The following is a 21,601-nucleotide window of genomic DNA, read 5'->3' as shown; positions in this document are numbered from 1 at the left end:
TATTTACTAAAGCGCCTCTCTACACAACTAAGACAAAATGTTAAGCACAGCAACATGAACACGAACAGCAACTTATTTTGATATCTGTAACTTGATGCACTGGTATTTAAAATAGACTCAGATAATATCAATGTTATTACACTCATCCATGGCTCTGCCTTGGATGAATGTGATATCACCATTGTAACAGGATAAAACATAACTTATGCTGAAAACATGATTGCAATGGAATGTGAGACTCCCTATGGAGTTTACACAATATTTGTATTTCGGAAATCATGACTGTGAGTCTTGGATATACATAAACTATCTTGTATCTCATGTACTTGTCAAACAATGGTGTCTCATAGTTACTTTTTAATGGAGAAAAATATTTGAACTAACAGTGTACTCTAATAGAACAGTCACTAAGTTCTTTCATCAGCTAATACAACCACACTTCAAAAATTATGCTCACAATCCTGAACAGATTAAACTTAACTACAAACCTGTCAGAGTAGAAATGTTGGATACAGCAATTCCCTCATTGTTAGTAGCAACACAATAATAACCAGTATCGTTTTGGTTATAAATTGGATTAGAAATAGTGTATGTTGGATTAGTTGTATTCCCAATCACCACTCCAATATCAGAACCAGATTCTACCATGAACCAGCTATAACTAAGTGTAGAGAAACCTTGAGCTCTACAACTGAAGTTCACTATCTCTCCTGGGTAGACTGACTGTATTGTGAATGGATGTTCAACTATGCTTGGATGAACTGTGTGAGTTAAACACAAAACAGTTTTGATTTCATTCAATTGAATTATGAAGAGTACCTATTCTTGCTACAAGGTATATACATATATGTGAGATGAATGACAGTAATTAGCTCAGAAAAAAGAAAACTTTCTGAGTAGTTTAATCATTCACACAAAGTTCGGATTAAATGTAAATATGAAATTAACAGGCTAGCAATCACTTCATGAACTATGCAATAGAAATCTAGGTATGCATTGCAAAATTAAAAAAAAAAATTTAAAAAATTCTCACCTAACAGATTAGCAGGAGTTGAATTAGAAAGAATTCCTAACATGTTACTAGCTTCACAGAAATATAGTCCAGTCTGACTGTACAATACTGATGATATGTTGTAAGTGTTCTTATCCTCTCCAACCAATAACTTATCACTTCCCTCCATTGATGTATTTCTCATGAACCATTGGTAAGTAAATGGTGGAGAACCAAACTCTTTACATTCAAATGATATGTTAGTGCCCAAGCTGACATTTTGAGTGGATGGGGTAACCACAGGTTTCTCTATGCAAGAAATTAAGATAATAAACATAGAAAATTCCAACTAATTTACTGCATCTAATATACAAAAAATTATTTTCAAATGGTTTCTGTATTAAGCTCCAATGTTCATAACATTTCATACCATAGTCTTGAAAAGTTTAATTTCTGAATTCTCTATTACAGTGTTTCACTTCACTACACAGTGAACTGTTCTATTAGAGAGTATCCATCTATTGTGTAATGTACCATATTATCACTAGTGATGCACCAATACCAATATTAGTGCCAGTATAGGCTCTATTTTGCTGGTATTGGACTGGAGCTCTAAATGTCTGATACTAATCGATGCTTTATACGATGTCATCTAATTGATTTCAAGATGGAAACTTACGAAGCATGCCAAACAGAGTTGATCAAAAGCTGATAAGCCATGAATTATTTGAAAGAGGCTAGCCATTAGGCCACTCCAAATAAATTCTCTGTTTCCCATGCAATGCCTGCATCTAGTTACTGTCAATTTTCATATTCCATTATTCCGTATTCTTCCATTACTTTCCAGTTATCCTTGCATATTATACAGGCTCAGTAAAAGCAATCTTGTAACAGTGTCAGATCATGTGTCATCAGTGCTACCAAGTCAGCACAAATTCATGTTTTTGTTATTTTTGTAACTTAGAAAGAAAGGTACAAGCTTACATGGTTTATGATGGTTGTTCCAAGCAAGTAATGGTAATCGTATAATGAAATAATGGAAATGAATTGCCTGACTGCAAGCAAATATGCCTGATTCCAGGATGGGAAACAGAGAATGCATTTGGGGTGGCCTTATAGCATAGTGGAAAAAGCAGTAAGCTACGAAATGAGATTGATGAAATAATAAATTATCCTCATGTGTGAGGTGTTTAGTAAGCTACAGTAGTTTATCAGCAATTACTAGCTGTTTTTGTGAATAATGCATTAGTGTGGAAAAGTATCGATGTTGGATCGGTATTTGCGATTTTCATCTAAAATGTATTTGGTTTGGGATCGGTAGTGAATATGTGGTATTGGTACATCACTAATCATTGCAGCATTTTATCCTCCATTGATTGTTCTATTAAGCGAGGATTGATCTACTAAGAGATTTATCAGATATCAAGATACAGAATAATGTGTTGTGTGGTCCAACAATCTGGCACATCACAAGTGTGTTGTTAACAGGAAACAAAAGTGTGACTTTCACACATGCATACATACACTCCTTTCTTCTAATAAAGCGATTTCATAGTGGAGCTCACTGGAAGATACAGCAGGAAAAACATACTAAAATTCAGCAAAATCAATACAGACATTCCCAAAATGAACTACTAGAGTTTTGGATTATTCATTTTTTCTTTCTTCTTGTTGAGACACATGGTAGTGTCGTGTGGCCAAGAAAGCTGGAATACACTAATAGAGGTACGTACTCTAATAGAACAGTCATACAAAGTAAAAATCCTAATAGACAAATAGTGCACATGCACACCTAATCTGGAAGGAAGCACAAAATTACAGTTGGAGCAATTATCAGTGTGTCAACTTAGATCCTTTGGCTTTGGTATAGGATCTGTAGGTATTTTTCTGCATTGGTATATTATACCGTATAGTAAAAAACTTTGGCGAATTTGGCGAATAGCATCCAATTTGCCAAAGTTTTTCGCCAATTATTTTAGATGATCACATGAGCCCATTGAGTAACTAGAACTTGAGATGAAGGTCAACTCGCACCACCACACAATAAAGATCAAGCTGACTTTGGAGATCTTTGAAATGTGTCCCACAGTTGTAAGCACTCCTTGGTATAGCATTTCCAACTGGCTTTCCATTTGCACATCACGACTAGTTCATCGTCTCACAATGGATTTGGCCAAATGCTTTGAAATACATGATATCCTCTGCTACTAAACTAAACCAGTAAAACACGGTCGTTCTCGGCATCGCTGGAGATATCGAAGCACACCTTTGTTAACATGTCGTTTCAGTAATAGATCAGTAGCTGGAAAAGTACTGCTACAAAAACAACGCTAGCTACTACACTACTTAATTGATGAGTTGACACCTTATTGTTATCCTTACGTACCGTACAGTAAAAACTTTGGTGGTAAAAACTTTGACGAATATTATTTTAATCGCCAAAGTTTTTTCTGCCAATTTTTTCAACAAAGGGGTTTTGTCACACTTTTCTACCACCAAAGTTTTTTACTATACGGTATTATCGTTATTGTATCCGCAGATAAGAGCAACAATGATTTGGGTTAAAACAAATCTCAAAGCCAGTTTGTGGTTCACTTTTGGGTATTTGAAATACAAAAAAGTGAAATCCATACAAAATAGCCAAGCTGTATATAAGGGTGCGGGCTTAAAGCCTGGGTGAAAAATTGTGAAATTAAAAGGTAGCAGCCATTATTGGCTGCTATAATGTTGATGATAATAAATTTTATAATGCACTCAATCAACCAATTTCCTTGGCACTGATTTATCTTGTACTACGTGAATGATGAATTAGTATGGATACAAAGATTGTTTGACAGCGCTGATGTCAAAACAGCCAAGCTGTTAAAAAAAGGTGTGGACCAGGTAAAAAGGTTGTGAAATCATAAGAAATGCCACATTATTACAATTTACTGACATCGTTTCAGCTATTTATTTGCATAGTTTCAAAATATTTCACCCTGTACTACTACAAGGTAAATTCCTTTTTCACACAGCTTGGCAGTTTTGATACAGATTCACAATGTGTTGGTATAATGTTGACACTGAAACATTCTATTCTATAGTTACTCCGTGTATTATGCTGGAATGTTTGACACAATTTTCATACAATAGACCAAATACATACAAATAAACATTTTCTTTATTAAGTTTTAAAATGTACATTATTCAATAGTGCACCATACATACACTATAAAAATGGAGGTGTTTAATTACGCCCATACCTTCAGGGGTGTTTGTCTGCACCTATAGGGTGTTTTTGCCAAAATTTGTGGAAACCCACAATCAAAAGTGATGCTTGGTTGTTAGATTATTAATACAAAATGCTAACCATTATAAGCAAGGTATAAATAAAAGCATGTAGCTGTGTTTTGTATTATTCACGTGTTATGATTCTATTCAAAAGACAGACTTCCTTTGACTTTAGAGATGTAATCCTGTTAGCACCTGTGACACCTATCCCAAAACTCTCCCTTCAAAGGGTCAGACCTTTTAGTATTCAGTGTTATTTAACGCCTCAGTGGGAGTTTTGTAACACCCTGATGAAGTGTAATAAAACACCCGCAAGGGAGCACCAGAAACAAAGCAGTTAGGACACCTAAAAATATGTTTTGAAATATCTTTGTTTTTACAGCGTAAATGCATACAGTGTTTTGTCTTCGTACCAACCCACACTCACCTACTACACTGATATTCATCATGTCACTGTTCACATTATCAACAAACACACTACTATTAGCTTCACAGTGGTACAGACCAGTATCAGTAAAGTCAGCCATTATAATTGTCATTATGCTAGTAATACTGTTCATTGATGTGGTGTCAACAATATATCTATTACTACCATTAGTGATCATGGTATTGTTGAGGTACCATTGTATAGATGGTGTAGGGAATCCTTCTGCTGTACACTGTAGTGTAAAACTGTGATTAATAACCTCCTCCTGATTCATTGGATGAGTAGTGAACACTGGTCCAACTGTTAAAAATTTTTAAACTCATTAACTCACTCAAGGTTTCAACCATACACAAAGTAAGGAACAAAACAAGGAAATAAACATGTGATATGAAGTAACTCACCATAGACAGTGACAGTATTACTACTAGATCCAGCATCATTAGTGACAGTACAAGTGTAATTTCCTCCATCAAGTGTAGTTACATTACTAATAGTAAGGTTGTTGGTGTTAGTAGTTGTGTCATTTGAGAATGTGTTAGTCCTGCTCCAACTGTATTCTAATTGTGGTCCACCCTCTGATAAACAATGTAATTGTAACTGACTCCCATGAGGGTATGTGTTGTCACCAGTGATGTTTACACTATATGGAGCAACTGTGTAGAGAAGCACAAAAAACTGTTTAGAATAGAGGTTTATTGTAATTATTGTTGTCTAATGTTAGGTTTGGCAACATGAATAAAGTGTTATTAGCATATGTGACTGTCTTTGGGAAAACCGGTCTTATCGCCCATTTAAAAGTATCGAGAAACGTCGGTTTAAATATTTAGAGTGTTGTAGCTGGCCAATGGTGGTAGCTACGTATACCAAATTTTCACACATTTTACAACAATTTCTTACCTTCCTGATCATTCACTGAAGAAGTAGTCAACAGCTAAGTTTCCTGCCATTTTTGATAGATTTTTAACAGGCGAGCTGCAAAAAGGGTGGGAGGCAGGGGCCCTGGAAGGCAGGCAAGATGGTGTCCAAAAATTGAGAAGGAATGTGTTGGAATGAATTAGGCCAAGTTATGGGCCATTCAGGGCTCAGAACTGGCTAAAATGAAAGGTAATTTACAGCACAGGTCATTGTCCAACACCACAGAGCTGTACAGCCACACACAGCCACCTCCTGGTTGGCCAGGGCTCCATCAAGACCCCAAACTACTCGTATGACTCAGCACTGTGCTTTTAAAAAGCAGCTAGCAAAAGCAGACCACTTTACTCTGGTCGACTGTGACAGTGAAACTTGATAGTGCATTCATTAAGCTTTGTGTTTGTGTGAAAAAATTAAACTTCCTGTCTTGGGAAATAAGAACAGTTTTCGTGGATCCAGTCACATATATATATGTACATTTTAAGTTTACTAAAACTAAAGAAAGAAAGAAATAAAAGAAAGAAAAAAAAAAGTTGGAAATTGCACATTTCTACATCCTAAATAGACTATCATATATATTAGTATTAAGACATATATGGTAGTGTGTCGTGTGGCCAAGAAAGTTGAAGCTCTACATAGTGAGTATATTTACTGGAAGAAACTAAATGCAATTTTAATGCATATGTAGTTCCGTGCTCCCTCCTAGAATTGGAATTATGTTTATACTGCAAAAGCCCAGGACCCCACATACCAAGTTTGAGCAAGATTGCCTAACACAATTGTGAAATATAAGCCTTCAAAAATTGGTTTAATTTTTTTCATTTTTCTTCATTCAGGGAGTTCAGGTGGCTTTAATTATTCTTTTCACCCACTTTACAGAAACCATTATAAAATGCAAATGCATAGCTCAATTTTATTGAGCGTTGGTACATTTCACATTTTAAGAACATATTGTGGCACAATCATGTACATATTGTGGCACAATCACGTACACATTGTGGCACAATCACGTAACAAGTTTGGTGCAAATCTGATTAATAGTCATAGAGCTATGGACAATTATTTGCATAAAAAGGCCAACTTGTTGTCACGCCTACAGGATAAACCGCTTATGGGAATAATTTAAAATTAGTTTGCGTATAGGTTAATCATCATAGCTCAAACCTTTTGTGGTTTAAAAGAAATTGCATTGACAGGTATAGAGTTACAAAGCACTCCAAAGCAAATGCGATTTCCATGCATATGTAGCTCAAAAACTGCACAACTGTAAATTGCTGTGTCAAAATACTTTAATAGAACAGTCACAGTGGGGTAAACAATGTGCATAAAAAATGTCAAAAAAATTACCAGCTATATATCAAACCAGGGACCTCCAAAACCCAAATCCTATAACGCTGAGCCACTGGCTGATCAACTCATGTAATATTCTACTTGAAATTTCTAGCTAAAATCTACTCAAAGTTCATAATTTCATAGATATACCAATGGAAAATCTAGAACATTCCATGTGTGTTCTAGTAGAAATCCTCAAAAAAATGTAAGCTATATTAGAGCATTACAAAAGTAATCAATTAAACTCAGTAATACAATACTAATACAACTTCTCTAGTATTCCATGCATCGAATTCAAGCCAATATTGTAGCTGTTATGGTACAGATCACCGGGGCAGTACACTCAGTACTATTAAAGCCAACTTGCACTAATCATCTTCATCATAATCATAATAAGTGCTATGCTAATAAAACTTGTTACAACAGGCTGTAAAGTGTATTCTAGCATAAATGGTGCAGGATTTGCTTTGTAAAAGTTGAGCAACTGTAACTTAACATGTTTTGCATGAAAAATTAAGATACTCTAAAAACAGTCACTGCAAAACCTTAAATGGACAAACAGTATACCTACCTTGGTAGGAATTTAGTGAAAGTAAACCGCAAAGTCAGTTTATGGTTGGCTTTGAGTATATATTAAAAAGAAGTGAAATCCACACAAAAACAGCCAAGCTGTATAAGAGGGGTGTGGGCTTCAAAAATCCTGGGTAAATAAAGTTCTGAAACAAAGGTGGTGGCCATGAAATGGCTGCAATCATGTTAATGATAATTAATATTTTATTAAAATATATTATTGTACACATCATTGCAGCCATTTCATGACCACCACCTTATTTCACAACTTTTTTCACCCAGGATTTTGAAGGCCGCATCCTTTTTATACAGCTTGGCTGTTATGGTGTGGTTAGTAATGACTCACCAAACAATGTGTACACTTCTGAAGTGTCATTCATTCCATCAATAGTGGCTATACAGTAATAAGTACCAGTATCACTTGTTGATGAGGATAAGATGTTATGAGTTACACTGTCACTACCATTGGCCACTGTTGACAATGATGAACCATCATCAAACAACCACATGGTCATGATCCGAGGACCACCAATAGCACTACAAGTCATTAACTGACTGTTAGTAAAATTTAGTAACAATGAAGTATTGGTTGGTTGTGGAGTGAAGGTGATATCAGTGATGTTAGGTTTGAGAACTATATTGGAAATAAGTTAAAATATCTATAGATCATAAGCGATTACACAAATATGCTATCACTTTCCAAGCATATGTTTTGTGCTAAATAGTCAAAATTCTAATTACTAGAAGGAAACATTTACAGAGTAGGACATAAATAAATCTATTTTGCACAACTGTACAAGTAAAATGTATATTATAGCTGTATTATGTAGTCATGATACTAATGATTCCACGAAAGTCTCAATAAGTTTTTATAAATTATTTGGAGCATTGGAAATTGTGACTTCAGGTCCCCCAAGTCAAAATGGATGTAATTCTTTGACTTTAAACTTCTGCTAACTAATAGATAAGCAATGGTATCTCATATATATTGGTTTGTACATAAATCTTGTAGCAATAATAGCATTTGGATAACCATCAAATTGCGATAATCTCTAATAGTGTTACTCTACCAGACCAGTCATCAAAGACACAGATCATCTACTGCAACTACAATTCAAAAATCCTATATATATATATATATATATATACCTTGCACAAATTAAGACACAGTATTACTATGTACCTGTCAAAGTAGAAGTGTTGGATAAAGCAATTCCCTCATTGTTAGTAGCAACACAATAATAACCAGTATTGTTTTGGTTATATTTGGGATTAGAAAGAGTGTACGTTGGATTAGTTGTATTCCCAATCACCACTCCAATATCAGAACCAGATTTCACCATGAACCAGCTATAATTAAGTGTAGAGTAACCTTCAGCTCTACAACTGAAGTTCACCATCTCTCCTAAGTAGACTGACTGTATTTTAACTGGATGTTGGACCATGCTTGGGTGAACTGTGTGAGTTAAAGCAAATAATATGTATACGGGTGGTTATGTTCAAATCATGAATAGTTTCTATTCTTGCTACCAGATATATGTGAGATGAATGACAGTAATTAACTCAGACAAAAGAAAACTTTCTGAGTTGTTTAATCATTTGCACAAAAGTTTGGATTAAAATGTAAATATAAATTAATAGGCTAGCAAATCATTTCATGAACTAGAAACCTATTTAGTGCTGCAATGACCTAGGTAAAGTATAACTCAAATGTAACGTCGTCTCGTGAGAGTGCAAGCAATTAAAATACTCCCTAATTAAAGGGTGTGTCACCTGTGTCACTCACAAGTATTCATCCTGTTTTATTTAGGATGAATACTCTTGAGTGAAAAGGGTGCCATGTCCTTAATTAGCAAATTTTTGAATCACCTGCACTCTCGCGAGACAGCGTTGCATTTGAGCGGTACCGTATGCATAGCAAAATCAAAAATTCCTCACCTACTAGACTAGCAGGAGTTGAATTAGAAAGAATTCCTAACATGTTACTAGCTTCACAGAAATATAGTCCAGTCTGATTGTACAATACTGATGATATGTTGTAAGTGTTCTTATCCTCTCCAACTAATAACTTATCACTTCCTTCCGTTGATGTATTTCTCATGAACCATTGGTAGGTAAATGGTGGAGAACCAAACTCTGTACATTCAAATGTTATGTTAGTGCCCAAGCTGACATTGTGAGTGGATGGGGTTACCACAGGTCTCTCTACACAAGACATACAGATAATATTTAACAATAAATACAGTTAATTCCGACTAATTTACTACATCTAATTCACGAAGAAATAATTTTCAAATGGTTTCTAGAAGTATTCTCTAATATTCCCTTTATGCTAGTATTAAGCTCCAATGTTCACAACATTTCATACCATAGTATAGAAAGTTTAATTTCTGAATTCTCTATTACAGTGCTTCACTACACAGTGACTATTCTATTAGAGAGTATCTATCTAGTGTGTAATGTACCATGTTATTACTAGTGATGCACCGTGCCAATATTAGTGCTGGTATAGGCCCTATTTTGCTGGTATTGGACTGGTATTGGTAAAGTCTAAATGTCTGATACCAACCGATACTTTGTATGATGTCACCTAATTAATATTCAAGATGGTGACATACAAAACGTATCAAACTGAGTTGATCAAAAGCTGATATAAGCCATGAATTCTTTGAAAGGGGCCAGCCATTAGGCCACTCCAAATCAATTCTCTGTTTCCCATCCAATGCCCACATCTGGTTACTGTCAGCTCTAATATTCCATTATTCTGTATCTAATCAAAAACAGCTAAGGTGTAAAAAAAGGTGTGGCCCCAAAAAGGCCATGGTGAAAAAAGATGTGAAATCCAAGGTGGCAGCCAAGAAATGGCTGTGATGGTAGGTTAATGGTAAAAATTTTAATAACGACAATTCAGGTGAATTTGGTGCCACTTGGTCTTGGCACAAAATTCACCTGACTTGTCGTTATTAAAATTTTTACCATTAACCTACCATCACAGCCATTTCTTGGCTGCCACCTTGGATTTCACATCTTTTTCACCATGGCCTTTTTGAGGCCGCACCTTTTTTTACAGCTTAGCTGTTTTTGATTACATTTCACTTCTTTTTGTGTTTGTATACCCCAAAGCCGGCCTATGGCCGGCTTTGGGGGTTTTCTTTTCTTTACCACAGGAAGAAGAAAAGATGAAGCAGATGTTAAATACTTTAAATATTTCTGATTTTATTAGTAAATGTACAAATTATATATATATATATATATATAATACATATATTTATTACAGAACACTCTACATGGTGGTTTCTTTATAACTGAACACTCTACAAAGTGACTTCTTCTAGCTGATATTTCTACAGGGTGATTTGTTTGTAGCTGAACTCTCTACATGATGGTTTCTTCACAGCTGAACTCTCTACAAGGTAACTTCTTCTAGCTGATGTCTCTACAGGGTCACTTGTTTGTAGTTGAACTCTCTACATGATGGTTTCTTTGCAGCTGAACTCTCTATAGGGTGAATTCTTCTAGCTGAACTCTCTACAGGATGATCTTTTCGTAGCTGAAGTCTCTCCAGGGTGATTTTTTTCAGCTGAACTCTCTACATGATGGTTTCTTAGTAGCTGAACTCTCTACAAGGTGACTTCTTCTAGCTGATCTCTCTACAGGGTGATTTGTTTGCAGTCGAACTCTCTACATGGTGCATAGTTTCTTTGTAACTGAACTCTCTACAAGGTGACTTCTTCGAGCTGATCTCTCTACAGGGTGATTTGTTTCTAGGTGAACTCTCTACAAGGTGACTTGCCTGTAGCTGAATTGTCTATCAGATTAACTGGTTGTAGCTGAATTCCCTACAAAATAACTTGTAATGTAATATAATTCTTTAATGGAGTAAGTTATAAACGTAGCCGAATGCTCTATTAGGGTGACTGTTCTATTAGAGTATCTCGATCTCGCATTTGCAACACGTAGTTGGCTTTCGAATCATGACTCAGTGGTTTGTAATCCGATTCTTCTGTACTACTACAAGGACTTTCTATGATGATTATTCCAGCTACAAACCGATTTTCAGCTCATTGCTCTAAGCGGTTTGCCTGGTAGGCATGAAAACTGATAGTTTTTTTATTCATAAAAATCGATTGCGTAATTGTGACACAGGTTGGGTTTTGTGTCATATCTCCATGGTCTTTATCTCGATTCTTTTCAAACCACAAAAAGGTACTCCTACGATGGTTACTCCATCTACATAGTAATTTTCAACTCATTCCTTCAAGGGGTTTACCCTGTGGGCGTGACAGACCTTCGACCTTATTTTACGTGAAAAATCGATCTTAACTTCGTGAATCTCTATCCGATTCCTACCAAAGTTGGTACTGAGATCCGCCTTAATGAGCCCTTCAAGTGTGCCAATTGTTATCCCGATTTGAGCACGTATTCGTGTTTTATGGCGGATTTTGCGAAGTGTGCGAAATGAAGTAGAAGAAAAAAACGAAGAAATTAAAACGAAATTGTGTTCGCTCGTATCTCGGAAATGGCTGGACCGATTATCTTCAAATTTGGTATGTAGACTCCCATAATTGGTCGGCACGTCTGTAGCAAATTTGGCTCCAATCGGATAAGGGATCACAGAGCTACATAGGTGTGAAATTACGTTTTCTTTCTTCCTGTTAATATACTCACGGTGTGGCGCGCCGGCTTCTTGGGCCACACGACACACTATCGTGTGTCTTGATTCTTCCATTATTTTCCAGCTATTCTTGCATGCTCAGTAAAAGCCATTTTGTAATAGTGTCAAATGATGTGTCAGCAGTGCTACCAAGTTGGCACAAATTCTTGTTTGTGTTATTTTTGCAACTTAAAAAAAAAGGAAGGTACAAGCTTACACATGGTTTTATGCAGCTTTTTATGGTTGTGCCAGGCAAATAATGCTAATCTTATAAAGGAATTAAAGAAAAATTAGGAATTTTAAGTTCGATTAGGGATCATAGAAAAAAAAGTAGGGGAACAAGGGAGATTGCCTACACCTGCAGATATACTAGTGAACATTTAATCCCTAATTCAGCCTATACCCCAAGACCAAGACTGAATTAGGGATTAAATGTTCACTAGTATATCTGCAGGTGTAGGCGATCTCCCTTGTTTCCCTACTTTTTGTTCTATAATCCCTAATCAAACTTAAAATTCCTATTTTTCTTAAACTTGTTTGTTTACTTTTTTTTGAAACACTACTATCGGAACCCACTCATCTACCGCATCACAAGAAAAGATGGCGCCAGAATTAATGTTTTAGTCCGAATGCACGCCCCAGCTATCAAATACTGCTTCAAAAGTGCAGTGGTCACTACGCTTTGCTTTTAGCTACGTTCAGCCCGTTATACAGCACTACAGATGAAAAACAGTTAAAGATTTCAAGAAGTGCCTCTGCAACAATCCAGTCACCATGAAAATATGATGATTCGCATGCCCTAAATTATCAATTAATGCCTCGAAAGTGCAGCGGCTTGCTTTCAGCTATGTTCAGCCCGTTACAAAGCGTCACAAACGAAGAACAGCATTAGAATCCTATCTGCAATCAATCCAGTTACCACGGAAAATATGGACGATTCCTGTTTACAAACGTACTGTAGGGAAGCCATGTATCGCGCTACCATGATTCAACACTTTTTGGCTTCAGCAAAAAAAGAAATGGGACACAAAGGAGGACAAAGGTAATTCCATGATGTGTACATTGTATGTACTGCGGTATGCCACAAGGCATTTCTGGGGATGAAGCGATGGCGAACAGTGAAAAAAATCAAACCAATAGCCTTAGCCGTTATTGAGTTATGCTTGCCTGAAGGCATCAGGCAGACAGGCAGGCAGGCAAGGAGGCAGTTAGTAAATAGAAAATTCCATTGAATATATATATTTTTAATTTCATAACAATTTATTGGAAGCCTTTAGGATCGTACTGAAGGCACTTTTGGGCTGGGTTTTATCTAACCAATACCGCCAAGGTGCCAGGACGGAGTTGTGAAGCTGGTTTTTTTGGGTGAATTGTTTTGGCTAGTAAAACCCAAATCTCCATGATCCCTAATATACAGTACTACCGTACTATATGATAATAGAAATGGACTGCCCGCCTGCATGCAAACATGCCTGTGTCCAGGACAGGAAACAGAGAATGTATTTGGAGTGGCCTTATAGTATAATGGAAACAGCAGTAAGCCATGAAATAAGATTCATTGAATCATTAAATGACTGTTATCCTCGTGTAGTAAGCTAGTTTATCATGTATTATTGGATTTACTAGCTGTATTTTGTGAGTAACGTATTAATGTAAAAAAGTATCGGTATTGGATTGGTATTGGTATTGGTCATTTCCATCTAAAATGTATTTGGTATGGGATCGGTAGTGAATATGTGGCATTGGTACATCACTAATCATTGCAGCATTTTATCCTCCATTAATTATTCCATTAAGTGAGGATTGATCTACCAAGAAATTAACCTTAATTTTATCAGACATCAAGACACAGGATAGTTAGTGTGTTGTGTGGTGCACATCACAACAGTGTGTTTATTAACAGGAAACAAAAGTGTGACTTTCACACATGCACACATACATAGCCCTGTACTCCTTTCTTCTAATAAAGTGAATTCACAGTGGAGCTCACTGGAAGATACAGCAGGCAACATACTAGAATTCAGCAAAAACAATGCAGAGATTCTCAATATGAACTACTAGAGTTTTGTTTATTTCATTGTTATTTTCTTTCTTCTCATCAAGACACACAGTAGTGCATCATGTGGCCAAGAAAGCATGGATTCTCCAATAGAGATGCTCTAATAGAACATCATGTAAAGTAAAAATCCTAATACACAAATAGTGCACGTGCATACCTAATTTGGAAGTAAGCACAAATTTACAGTTGGAGTAATTATCAGTATCAACTTAGATCCTTTGGCTTTGGTATAGGGTCTGTAGGTAATTTTCTGCATTGGTATAGCACTAGTTTGTCTTAAATTATTATCACTGTATCTGCAGATAAGAAGAATAATGAAACAAATCTCAAAGCCAGTTTGTGGTTGGCTTTTGGGTATTTAAGATACAAGAAAGTGAAATCCATACAAAACAGCCAAGCTGTATAAAAGGGTGTGGGCTTAGAAAGCTTGGGTGAAAAAATTGTGAAATAAAAGGTGGCAGCCATGAAATGACTGCAATAATGTTGATGATAATAAATTTTACAATGCACTCAATCAACCAAGTTCCTTGAGCACTGATTTATCTTATACTATGTGAGTGATGAATTAGTATTGATAGTCTTGGTGTCAAAACAGCCAAGCTTTTAACAAAAGGTGTGGCCAGGTAAAAAGGCTATGCAATCATAAGAAACACTGTTTGATAATCTTGATGTCAAAACAGCCAAGCTGTTAAAAAAGGATGTGGACCAGGTAAAAAGGTTGTGAAATCATAAGAAATGCCATATTATTAAAATTTATTGACATCGTTTCAGGTATTTATTTGCATGGTTTCACAATATTTCACCCTGTACTATTACGAGGTAAATTCCCTTTTCACACAGCTTGGCTGTTTTGATACAGATTCACAATGTGTTAGTATCATGTTGACACACTGAAACTTTCTCTATTCCATACAGTACAGCTCACGGGTAACGTTGCATGTACACGCATGACACGCGCTCGAGTGACCCGTGTGGATGCAGCAAGGTTACAGTAAAGCTCCACGATAGCTAACTTTACTCGAAAGCGTCTCGCAAGACCAGATAACAGGTCTCACCTATGGTCTTGGGAGGCGGAACTGGCTCAGTTCTGCCAGCTGTGAAGTCGATCTCCTATTGCAATTCCTGTGTTGTAGCTACCGAATACTTGGTAACTTAGCTACTGACTTGACCTCGATTCTGTCACGGACTACAGTCAGTACTGTAGCTAGCAGTATAGCTACCGTAAACCTAGATGGATTGGTTGCCAAGTAATGCCACAGAACCCCAGTTAGTGCATTTTTCTAATTCGTGTTTTCTTAATCTAGATAGTTTAAGGAATGGTCAACCCAAGTTTCAACTCTAGAAGCCAAGAAATTTCGAAGTTACAGCGCTACGAATTACTAACAGCAAAAAAATCAATTTGTACATGCAGTGACAATTAACTACAGGCATTTAATAAAACAATGATAACATACGGATGCAGTCTTCTACCAAGATGAAACTTGCACCATCGAATTCTCCATGAACAAGCAAATCCATTGCTGGGTAAGTTTTGTCTTCCAGGCCTTTCCTACGTCCACGGTGGACCGTCGAAGGCGAATGAACGTGAGAAAAAGCGATAGTAAACCGCTCGTCCAACGCAAGGCACACTAATGCTGATAGCTTCTGTCTGCTTGAGAGTACTGACACGAAACACAGGGGCGGATCCAGGGGGGCTTTGGGGGCTGAAGCCCCCCCCCCCTTCATTATTAGGCTTTACTTGATCAATATGCTGAGTATTATAATGAAATCTTGTCTTAGCATAATTATATGATCACTAATAATACAAATACTCATAAATTCACCTTATAAACATCTTTCCAAGGTATTATCAGTGGATTTATGCTAAAGTTTATGCAACAAGGACCCGGATCAGCATTGGAGGTGTACAAGATCGAGATACTCTAATAGAGCAGTCAGCTAACTACTCTAATAGAACATTCACTAGAAGCATATAGTTGGTTCAGTTATGGAATTTTTCCAAATCTGCCTGCACCTATACATACAATGAAAAGCATTGGTCTGTTTAAAGGGCTTCCTTCATCTACTTGTGTAGTTAATATGTATGGCAATACTTAATTCAGCTACGCAATTTCCATTGAAAATGCTCTCAGATTCAATCTTGTATTGTTAAATTTCAAAATTTTCCACTTTCAACATTATTATTCTAACATGCACCTATTCAGTGTTGTACAATTGTGAGAGGGTGCATCATGTACTTGGTTGTCTGAACCTACCCAAACTTCTCCATTAACAAAATGCTTCAGAGAGCCATACCTATAGCTAATCTAAAGGTAGTATATAAAATATCTACAGGCAGAAAATATTATGAATTTTATGTGGAAATGTCTCAAAATTGCAGTATTTTAGCATCTATTTTCAAAAATTTCCTGGGGGGGGCATGCACCCAGACTCCCCCTAGTTCCAGCATGTTTCGCATGCTGGGAAGTGTGCTTTGCACACCTCTACCCAAGAGATTAGTGAACATCAGAAAACTATTATTTGGTGGAATTGGAATAATGACCATGGATCATACAGATTTTGACTTAAAATTTAAAAAATCCCTTGTGGTAAATGTGGGATGTGTTTAAATAAATACTTCCCATGGGTTAAACATGGAATCAATAATTTTAAGTTGAAACTTAAATTCATATGTACAATATAATAATACACTGCTTTGCTTCTTACTGCATCAGGCTCTTGGGCTGGAACATTGCATGGTTTATTCTTGTACCACCTCTTTACAGTGCTTTGATAATTGCTGTATACTGCTGTGTTAATTGTTGAGGATCGTTGCTGCCTCTTTTTACTATCTGTTACTACTTTTCTTACTCTTCTTCTTCTAATTCTTTTGCTGCTCCTACTGTTGTAATCGAGGCTGGCTTCTGCTCCTGTTGCTAGTTGGCTGTCACTGCTTATAGCTGGCTGCTGTTATTTACAACATTTTCCTTCTACTGCAACTACTTACAGCAGGCTGCTGCAACTGATTATAGATTGCAGCTATTGCTATAATATACTGGAAATATGCTACTGCTGTTGCCACTTTTAGCAACCTGCTGCTACATCTTGCACATGGGTGCTGCTGTTAATTGTCTGCTGAATGTAGCCTGTAACTGACTGCTGCACTTAAATATTACTGTTCTTACATTTGGTTACTGCTGCTGGTAGCTGCTGGCTACCATTGCTTGTATAGGTGGCTGCTTTTGTAGCTGCAGCTTCCGCGGTAATGGACATAAGTTTCAAGCAGTATTATACAGAGGTGTCAAAGTAAAGTAAGAGCAGTAAAAGGCTCAGTCTTTAGCTGCCAAAGGCAGCTCAGCTAGTTGAGGTTCTAGGGCATGCTCCTCTAGGGAAATTTTGAGAATTTTACAAATTGATATGCTGAAATTTGCTGAGTAGGTGATGCTGCTATTGCTGCTGATTCTCGCAACCTGCTACTACAATTGCTTGTTCATGGATGACTTTCTGCTACTGCTTGCATCAACTGTAGCTGGCTGCTGCTTCTTGTATATACCTAGTGCAACCGTTGCTACTACTACTTGAGATGGCTGTCTCTACTTGTACTGTAGTATATACTACAGTTCTATGCTGTTGTCACTATTTCTTGCAGTTTGTACATGACCTACTGCCACTCCTTGCAGTTGGGTGCTACTACTGCTTGTGGCTTGCTGCTGTTTGCAGTTGAATTCTTGCAGCTAGCTGCTTGCTGCTGTTGGAAGTTGTTTGCCGCTACCGCTGCTGCTGCTTGCTACTCGTTCCTGCTGTTGCAGTTTGAAGCTTGCTATTACTACTTCTTGCATTGCAGAATGCTTACAAGTGCAATTATAGTGTATTAAAGTACTTTGCATTGGCGAGATCAAAGCAAAAAGAGTGCTCTATTTTCCGTAATGCATTCTAGTGTGCTATATTTTCCATTTGCGTCACAATAAAGTACAGTTATGGAAAATAAAGAACAGCTACGCATTGATTGGAAAATTAATACGAAAACAGGATCACGTGCGTAACATTTCTAATTGCAAAAAGTAGCCAAAAAGATACTATTTGCTTGTATTACTACCACAACTGTATTACATAGACACTTACCAATAATATAGTCTGATGACTGAAAACCGACACGGTTCAAATTCGCGAAATGAATGCTCCAAGCAAGACGACAAGAAAGCACTCTAAACCAGTTAAAGCACCGCTACGCTTGAACAATATGGAAATAAAAGCACTCGGGCATGGTCTCGAGCCTAATATAGCACAAGGCGAAGCCGAGTGCTATATTAGTCTCATGCCCATGCCCTCATACTTTTATTTCCTTATTGTACGCGCGGCGGTGCTTTAACTAGTATGTAGTATACACCTGTACTGGATTGAGATGGCAATGTAAATAGAATTATTTTATACCTAGTTGAGTGTCTGTCAAACTAGACCTGACTTTACTTAAGGAACTGTATAGTGTGCATATATGTGACTGGATCTACCAAAACCGTTCTTATCACCCAAGACAGGAAGTTTGATTTTTTTCTCACAAACACAAAGCTTAATTGAATGCACTATCAAGTTTCACTGCCACAGTTGACCAGAGTAAAGTGGTCTACTTTTGCTGGCTGCTTTTTTAAAGCACAGTGGCAAGCCGTACGAATCGTCTGGGGTCTTGATGGGACCCTGGCCAACCAGGAGATGGCTGTGTGTGGTTGTACAGTTCCGTGGTGCTGGACAATGACCTGTGCTGTAAATTTCCTTTCATTTTAGCCAGTTCTGGGGTCTGAATAGCCCATAACTTGGCCTAATTCATCCCAACACGTTTCTTTTCAATTTTTTGAACACCATCTTGCCCGCCTTCCAGGGCCCCCATCTCCCACCCTTCTGGAGCTCGCCTGATACAGACAACCTCGATTTTAAAACTATCTAAAATGGTGGGAAACTTAGCTGTTGGCTACTTCTTCAGTGGATGATCAGGAAGGTAAGAAATTGTTGTAAAACGTGTGAAAATTTGGTATGCGTAGCTACCACCATTGGCCAGCTACAACACTTTCAATATTTAAAACCAACGTTTCTCGATACTTTTAAATCGGCGATAAGACCGGTTTTTCCAGAGACAGTCACATATGTAATAAAGTACATAACTAATCATTTTTATGCTAATCATAGTTACTATCTGCACATTGTTAAACAGGATGGCATATCTGATCGTATATTGCATGGTAAGCATGAGCACAAGTTTATTAGGAGGTCATGGAATATAAAACTGGTACTATATGTGAGGTCAGCTATATGCTAGGGAATACTTTGACTCTTAAGTATATGTTAAAGCATAGCCGCGAGTGCTATATGAAAAATAAAGTACGAGGCGTGCGGCCAAGTACTTTACTTTTCATATAGCACGAGTAAGGCTATGCTTTAAATGATTTATGGAACTTTCTAGTCGTGTAGCTTCACCATATACTAGGACTTGTAATTAACATGCGTTGCACGAACTATTAGCAGCCTGAATGCACACAAACTAGTTTAACAAAGTAACTCATGCGTAGTTCACCATAATTTGGCATGGAAGACGTTCATCGCGTATTTTGCTCGCAACCCACAATCGATTCTATTGTGAGCCACATGGCGAAATATTTCCGTGATATCTCCAGGACTTGTCTGTTTACATCAACGTGATATTTGATTTGTGTCTTATTGGCACTGGCTATACAACTATTGTAGCTGGTTGAGTCAGACTATTGTGTATAAATATGTGAGAATATGCTCTACTGCCCTGATGTGAAGCAATTAAAGCACGCATGAGTTACTACAATTTGTGCGAAAAGAAAAGGAAGAAAACGTGCATAAGAAGATTAATATGAAGAAATTTAGACAAACTTTGAAGGCACATAATTATGTGAATGGTTTGTGAAAAAGGTCTTCCCTACACACCCAATTCCATTAACTTGAAAGACCATAACTTAGATCTCAAGTTGCAAACCTGAAACTTTCTCCATCCATTACACTACAGTATGTTACTGCTCACTGCTAACTAAATTTCATTCCATTACTATCTGAAGTTAAGTATCATCAAAGTTGGTAAATGTGTGTGGAAAACCCCTTTTTGCAAATCTGGTCACACATCTCAGTGATTGCTAGGCGGATTTGATTCAAATTTGAAATAGGAGGTGCCCTACCCTCAAGGAAGTTTTCACAGCAAAATGGGTAATTTCTGTTCAGGCAATTATCGAGCTACGGACATGCAAATATGATGTTTCTTGGTTCCTATAAAATACATACTTTTCTGTTGCCTGGCAGCACTGGCTATACTTGGCTGCAAAACACTCTATCATATGTCCTGTTACAGACACAAGAAATTTGAATTTACTGCTATAGTGTAAATGAAAAGTAAAGTAGCTGCATGTTGAATTTGTTTGTAAATACATGTCCACTATCAGAAAAATATGTTACAATGTAGAGCATATTTAATTTTTAAACCAGGCGCGCCCACAGCCAGCTGTGGGCATGCACCTGGTTTACTGAAATTACTCCTCAACGTTAATGTTTAGTTACGCTACCACTCACCTACTTATGTGGTCTGTTCCTCAGATCTTCATTCTTCACCTCCAGCAATCCATTGATTGAGGAGGGGGTTTGGTAAGTGCTAGGGGCCTCATCTGCCATGGTATATGGCCTACGCAAGGTTATGCAATTCCAGCGGGCCAAAGTAGGAAGTACTTTTGGATTATTGATGCTTGGGTAATAAAAGGGTTTAGAGCAGAGAAGCGTCTCTGTCCTAAACTCTTTACAATAGAGGCAAACGGGAGAACCTAGTGGATAAGGCAGATATCCTAAGTGAGGCCCCTTGCTGTCTCAGACTCCTCTAAGGAGAATGGACGAACTGCTTATAGCAGCGGAAGGTGATGTGTTGACCTGCGGGTCACCACTAATTTGTGTCACATGGCTTTAGCCAGATTGTGACAACATCAACACCTGTGCGCAGGTGATACAATGGTCAGGGCGTGACCGTTGTTCTCAGAGTTGTCAATATCCATTGTTGAGAGTGGCACTGTCTTAAATAGCATCAACACTTGATAATAGCACTGTGGTTCCTCTATGGTGGTTAGCTGGTTGGTACTCTATAGCTGAGTCATGTTTGATAGTGTTCATGACAGAAAGTGTCTTCTGGCAGATGGGAGAGTGTCTCCTGATAGTGATCTGGATGGGAGAGCGTCCCCGGCTAGCAATCCAATTGGGAGAGCATCTCTAGTTAGCGATATGAATGGGAGAGCGTCTCCTAATACTGATCTGGATGGTAGAGCATCTTCGGCTAGTGATCTGGTTGAGAGAGCATCTCTAGTTAGCAATTTGGATGGGAAGGTATCTCCTGATACTGATCTGGATGGGAGAGACAAG

The 21,601-nt window shown here is 37.4% G+C and overlaps 1 protein-coding gene across 1 annotated transcript in view; it reads right to left on the bottom strand.

Moving 5' to 3' along the window:
* Positions 1-20,869, bottom strand: part of LOC136253703 (hemicentin-1-like) — a 75,560-nt gene extending 54,691 nt beyond the window's left edge. Inside the window, exons 1-9 of the mRNA XM_066046361.1 lie at positions 20,775-20,869; positions 9,697-9,707; positions 9,441-9,638; positions 8,686-8,958; positions 7,849-8,136; positions 5,090-5,341; positions 4,689-4,988; positions 1,034-1,300; positions 489-761 (exon numbers count right to left, since the gene is read on the bottom strand). Of these exons, the coding sequence (XP_065902433.1) occupies positions 489-761; positions 1,034-1,300; positions 4,689-4,988; positions 5,090-5,341; positions 7,849-8,136; positions 8,686-8,958; positions 9,441-9,638; positions 9,697-9,707; positions 20,775-20,869 (1,957 nt within the window). The remainder of the gene's footprint in view (positions 1-488; positions 762-1,033; positions 1,301-4,688; positions 4,989-5,089; positions 5,342-7,848; positions 8,137-8,685; positions 8,959-9,440; positions 9,639-9,696; positions 9,708-20,774) is intronic.
* Between the last annotated feature and the right edge of the window lie 732 nt (positions 20,870-21,601).

This window comes from Dysidea avara, chromosome 4, assembly GCF_963678975.1.
Source record: "Dysidea avara chromosome 4, odDysAvar1.4, whole genome shotgun sequence".
In the NCBI taxonomy this organism is placed as follows: domain Eukaryota; kingdom Metazoa; phylum Porifera; class Demospongiae; order Dictyoceratida; family Dysideidae; genus Dysidea; species Dysidea avara.
Note: the sequence above shows the minus strand (reverse complement) of the source record. Positions and strands in the feature narration are given on the sequence as shown.